At 44.6% G+C, this 6,000-nt stretch overlaps 1 protein-coding gene across 4 annotated transcripts in view; it reads left to right on the top strand.

The window, feature by feature from the left end:
• The window catches only part of tfb1m (transcription factor B1, mitochondrial), a 43,229-nt gene continuing 37,229 nt past the window's right edge, over positions 1-6,000 (top strand). The window contains exons 1-6 of one of the 4 annotated variants that reach the window (XM_042073036.1): positions 1-178; positions 716-855; positions 1,124-1,275; positions 2,015-2,123; positions 2,490-2,641; positions 3,230-3,349. In XM_042073036.1, coding sequence (XP_041928970.1) covers positions 723-855; positions 1,124-1,275; positions 2,015-2,123; positions 2,490-2,641; positions 3,230-3,349 — 666 coding nt within the window. In that variant the 5' untranslated portion in view covers positions 1-178; positions 716-722. The remainder of the gene's footprint in view (positions 179-715; positions 856-1,123; positions 1,276-2,014; positions 2,124-2,489; positions 2,642-3,229; positions 3,350-6,000) is intronic. The other 3 variants (XM_042073037.1, XM_042073035.1, XM_042073038.1) reach the window with 3 other exon arrangements.

Here is a 6,000-nt window from a genome sequence, read left to right as displayed (position 1 = left end):
ATTGGTAAATACTTTATTTGATAACGTGCAATTGGATGGAAGTAGTATAGTGCCCGCCCCCTTAACAGGAAGAACATCGCACTGAAGAAACATACACATGCGATGAGGCTTCAACGTTATGGTCCTACCAACTATTGAAATTACTCGTTCGATACGCTGATTTGGAGTTAACTATTGTGTACGTATGACTTTTCACTGTGAACGGTGCATTTTACATCTGTTTTTAAAGTAAAGCTTGTGTATGTATATCATGTAAGTCAACGTGTTGAACAGCCTTACGAGGTACACCTCTTTCCTTCCCATGGAACTTACAAATTGCATTGTAGGCCTACATGCTATGAATGGTGCCATCAAGACAGTGTATTTTTGAAATATTGTTAGTTGTCTTGAACATCTTTTTCGGCCTCGTGTGCTTTAGCCTACTCCACGCATGTGAAAGACTTAGTCACTATTACAAGAATAGTACCGTGTTAGCAATAATTGTTTATGAGGGCAGCATACCACATTTCTACTTGCTGTTCTAGATAGACTGGTGTACAGAAGAAGTATTTATTTTATTTTATGGCTTGGGTGAAAGGTACCCCATTTTTGTTGGAAATGTAGTTGATGTAAATAACCACTAGGTGGCGAAAGCACTCCATGTTTTTAGTGCAAAGGGTTTATGGAAAATATGACCTGCAGTAGTACATGTGTTGACAATTTGATTGCATTTTAGTTTCTAGATGGCAGCATCTGGCAAATTAGCTGCTCTGCGGCTGCCCCCGCTACCCACCATAGGGGAGATCATAAAGCTGTACAACCTGCGAGCTGAGAAGCAGTTGTCTCAAAACTTCCTCTTGGATATGAGGCTTACAGGTGTGTAAACCAAAGCTTAAAAGAAATAAAGTCTGACCATGATCAAAAGGCTGTCCAGTGTCCACCATCTACACTAAAATTACAGGATATGCATAATGTAAGCTGTGTTGTGTTAACAGTACCACCATCATCAGACCAATGAACACTGGCATGTTTTTGTTTTGCCTTGAGATATGACAGCCATGCACACTATTATTAGGCAGAGTATTTCATTTCATTTTAGACGTGACGTGACGTGACGTGACATGACATAAATTGCCTATTACAGATAAGATTGTGCGTCAGGCGGGCAGCTTGAAGGATGCCCATGTGTGTGAAGTGGGGCCGGGGCCGGGGGGAATGACCCGATCAATCCTGAATGCCGGCGCCGCTGATGTGCTGGTGGTGGAGAAAGACAGTCGTTTCATCCCCAGCTTAAAGGTAGGGGTCACTGCCACATGCTCCTCTCCCGCATGCTTCCTGCCCTCATAGCAGATCAAGCCTGCAGCCTTTTTAAGCGCTTGTAAGGCACATACATTTCAACACTAAGTCAATACTATGAGACCAGAAATGATTTAGATGAGTGTTTGTTGTTGATGGCAGATGGATTACAAGCTTTTAACAAGCTCTTTTTCCTCATGAGCTGTTTGTGGGTTGATAAGTGGTCCTCCAATAGCATTTGTAGTGTGCGTGTTTAGCATGGGTGAGCATCAGGGCCGTTCAATGGCAATTACTGTACAATATGACTGAATGCAATCAGGTTTGTGCAAAAATACATGATAATGCAGCATTTATTTTTGTTTGTTTTTTAGAGGGCAATGCTGAATGGCCTTGATGCTCAATGTTTCTTCAGTTGAAACATTTTAAATAGGTCTCACAGTGCCTCTATCTGTACTGCCTAGAGTTAAATTAATATCACATTATCAATTGGAGCTCAGCCTAAGAGTGATGATCTAAATGAAACAAGAGTGTCTAAACACTGCTAAGGGTAAAGTAGGCTAATGTGCTATGCTCTCCACAAAGGGCCATGAATGAGAGACACTCATAATTCATGTGCGCCATCTGTGTGTTTAGCCTATCCCCTGAACGTACATGGTGTTAACAGTCCTTTTCCCCATACGGAGGTGCTTGTCTTGATTCACTGAGAGGTGTTCACGGCGCCATGTGTCTTTTCCGATAGCTTCTGGCCGAGGCGGCCCCTGGCAGGGTCAGGATAGTTCACGGTGATATCCTCACCTACAGGATGGACCGGGGATTCAAGCCTGACATAGCCAAGAAGTGGGAGGATGGTGAGTGATGAGCCCAGCACACAAGACTGCACTGTTTGTTTGCCTCAGAGATTTCTGCACAGTGCTCCTCTACATTCAAACCTAAATATGTCAGGGCTAAATAGCATAATCACTCCCATTATGTATCTCTTTATGTAGTATATACTATACAGGCATATAATGGCTAAATTAATGACTGGCAAATCATGAAAACGTGCACGATGAATATATATAAACCTCAGCTTTATGTCACACCATATGGTTGTAAGTCAACATTAATATAATGTCATCATTTATTAGAAATAAGAGTATGAACTGTGCAAGACTGCAGTACCAGAAGTGCTAGAGTGAAGTGGTGTTGTAGAGTGCTTGCGTATCTGTCTGCAGAGCCACCCAACTTACACGTAATAGGGAACCTCCCCTTCAACGTGTCCACCCCGCTCATCATCAAGTGGCTGGAGTCCATCTCCACGCGCAGCGGGCCCTTCGCGTTTGGCCGCACACGTCTCACGCTCACTTTCCAGAAGGAAGTGGCCGAGGTGAGCTCCTTTTGGTTCCTACCCCTCTCCATCATGTGTCTCCCTCAAACTGGCAGAAGTGAAATGCAGCATGACACGTAATTAGTGGCTAATTAACTCGATATCAGATTGAATCCCTTAGGAGGATCATTTTTGTAGCACCATAATTCATAGCAACAGTAACAGTAAGCTCTGATGTGGCCTCAGATGACAGAAGTGATTTCCTCAGTCCAGAAATATGTTAAAGAGTTTTCTGGTCACAAAGGCTCATTAATTAATGTAAGTTTTCAAATACACTCTACTAAACAAAAACAAGCTAAACTTTAAAAGTAGAAATGCTTTCAGCCAGCATCTCCTTGACAACATTATGATTCATTGGATAATGAACAGAAAGTTAACATTACCAATCATTAAATTACTCATCATTAATGTTGTATTAAATGCTTTTTTGAAATATCATGAATTGTTAAGTTAAATGTATCTTAATGGAAATAACCTTTTTAAATAGAAGGTTTAAGTGAAACAAGATGAATGTAAAATTAAGGCGTTTGTGAGTTCTGTGGGCATTCTGAAGCAGTGAGTCCTTCCTAATGATTCCCGATCCCTCAGAGGCTGACAGCGAGCACGGGGAGCAGACAGAGGAGTCGCCTGTCTGTCATGGCGCAGACCTACTGCACCGTCAAGAACTGCTTCACCATCCCGGGGAAGGCCTTTGTTCCCAAACCTGAGGTAGGACTCTGTTCCTCAGTTCCCCCCGCCCCATCTCCATACACACTCTCTCTCTCTCTCTCTCTCTCTCTCTCTCTCCGTCTCTTCCTCTCTCTCTGTGTTTTTCTCATCCAGCGCCCTCAGTAGTTACAGATAAAAGGTCCTGTGTAGAGCCTCATTAGTGACATGCAGAAAGCGCCATGGCCTCAGATGTGGTGACAGAGCCGTGGCATGCTGCGTGTAATGAAGCCTGTTGGGCATTCTGGGCCTCTGCACCACGTGCTGCTCACACCTCAGCCTGGCGATGGTGCATTCTGGGCCTCTGAACCACGTGCTGCTCGCACCTCACGCCTGGCGATGGTGCACAGGAGTCTCACGCAGAGGCCCCCATCTCAATCAGGGTGTTTGTTTCATTGACTGGGGACGAGAGACCTGAAAACGCGTGGATTCAGTAACTGGTGACTGTTGTGAGTGTCTGTGTCTGTGTGTGTCTGTGTCTGTGTGTGCGTGTGCGTGTCTGTGTGTCTGTGTCTGTGTGTGTGTGTGTGTGTGTGTGTGCGTGTGTGAGTGTGTGTGTGCATGGCCAGGGATTGCCAGGGATTATGTACTGCAGGAGTGGTGGAGTCCCCCCAGGAGCAGCATCCCTCTTGGTCAAAGACCCCGCGTGTGTAAATATTTCATCTAGACAGAGTATGGGGAGAGATGCCGTGGTGAAGCGAGCGAGAAACTGGGGCTGATTGTTCATTCTCTCAGAAGAAATGGCTCCCAATGATTATTTCATCATACGCCAGGGCTTTTTGCGCGGGTGTGAGTGAGCGCGTCAGTGGCAGCGCCGGCATCAGAGGGGCCTTCACACACGAGTGCCTGGGAAAAGGAGCATTTTCGAAAGTTAATGTCATAAAAAGTGATAGTACATTTTTCATAGAGATGACTTAACTCCTATGCTAAATCTTATGGCACTTCTGTTTGTAAAAAATGCAAGCAGAGAGTACTTGCCACCAAGTTCATGAAAATATTATCTGTGTAATGGTTTTTATGGCAGAAGTGTCATTGTTTAATGTGCTACTCTACTTTAAATGAATGGGAAAAGTTAGTGGTTTCGCATAAATCCTTGCACATTCATTCATGCATTGTGTGAAATCAGACACCATTGTCTACATTGGATCAAGTCATCAGACACAGATACATTGTTTCCTTTTTATTTTCAGAAATAGACTTGTACCTATATTTTATTTATAGTCCAATTTCATATCACATACACTTAACGTTAAACGTTTCTATCGTGCTGCATGATTAAACAGTGCCAAAATGTAACCTGCATAGCGGATTGGACTGAAAAGCCTGCCTGTCTCGAGTTAGCCCAGTGCTCATTGGGAATGGGAAATGTAAAATGGAGTGAGTGTTGTGGACGGGCACATTTTGATGGGTATGTGTGGGTGTTCTCTCACCACCCACAGGCCTGCCCCATGCCATAATGACACAGGCTCCACTGCCTACTGGGCTGAGTGCTTCGTGAAACATCTACTGAACAATTTCCATGGCTACATACCGGATGAGGGGATAAGCTGGGAGAAAGGCCAAAATCTCTTGTTTGTGTGTGTGTGTGTGTGTGTGTGTGTGTGTGTGTGTGTGTGTGTGAAGGGCTGTGGCTGCATTGCTTTTATAATATGGCAGTGTTCTGTCCTGAAGCACGTTTTGTGTTTTCCTTTCGAAGACTGCACAAATCCAACAAATCCGCTCTGTGTCCTAATTGTTGGCATTATCTTGTTCTAAGTGGCTTTGGATCGCTAATTATTTTTTTATGCTCTGGGATTTGCTGAAATTGACTGATTTCTGAGCATTTATTCCCTCTTCTCCCCAATCCGTCCCGGTAATCCAAGGGCACTCCTGAGATTAGGAATGCCTTCGATGGATGTAAAACATGTCCGGGAAAAGGAAGGACGAATCGAATGCTTCAGCACCCTATTTCCATGGGCACTGTCTGCAACGTTCCGATATTTCTGAATCCTGCCAGTGTGTTTCTGACGGAACACTGCGGAAAGGAGCGGCTCTTTGTCAGCTGAGGCAAGAACATTGGACATGTAATTACAGTTGTCAACAGTTCTGAGAAAACCCCTTGCAGGAGCGTCCTCACACGTCACACACACACACACACTCACACACACACACACACACACACACACACACACACACACACTTATCTTCTGGCTTCCCTCCTCCATGCTCGTCAGCACGTATGCAAGAGAAGGAGAGACAGGCAGAGCTGAGCACGTGGCAATTAGCTTTAGCGCTGCCTTAATGATGGCCCCGGCATTAAATTTCATAAAATGTCTTCTCTGGCTCCTTGAGAACGGAAATAAAACCGAGGAAACAGCAGGCTTAATCTTTCCATTGAACCTGTTTTGGAAAGGTCAGTGGGAATTTATGGGGGATGGCGGAGAGCTGGGCAGAACTGGCTCATTTCGTAATCACATGCATTAGCATGTATTGACGTACCCCTCCGAGATGCTCGCTTCTGCTTTAGTGTGTGTGTGTGTGTGTGTGTGTGTGTGTGTGTGTGTATGTATGTGTGTGTTTTTATTTTAATCTCCAGCACTCCTCACACCCCTGCGAGGCAGCTTGTACTGTCACATTGAGTGACTCTGACTGTCCTTGAAGGCTTCTGTCGGCTG

Source organism: Alosa sapidissima, chromosome 19 (genome assembly GCF_018492685.1).
Source record: "Alosa sapidissima isolate fAloSap1 chromosome 19, fAloSap1.pri, whole genome shotgun sequence".
Lineage (NCBI taxonomy): Eukaryota > Metazoa > Chordata > Actinopteri > Clupeiformes > Clupeidae > Alosa > Alosa sapidissima.
The sequence above is the reverse complement of the archived record's forward strand: the minus strand, read 5'-3'. Positions and strand labels throughout refer to the sequence as shown.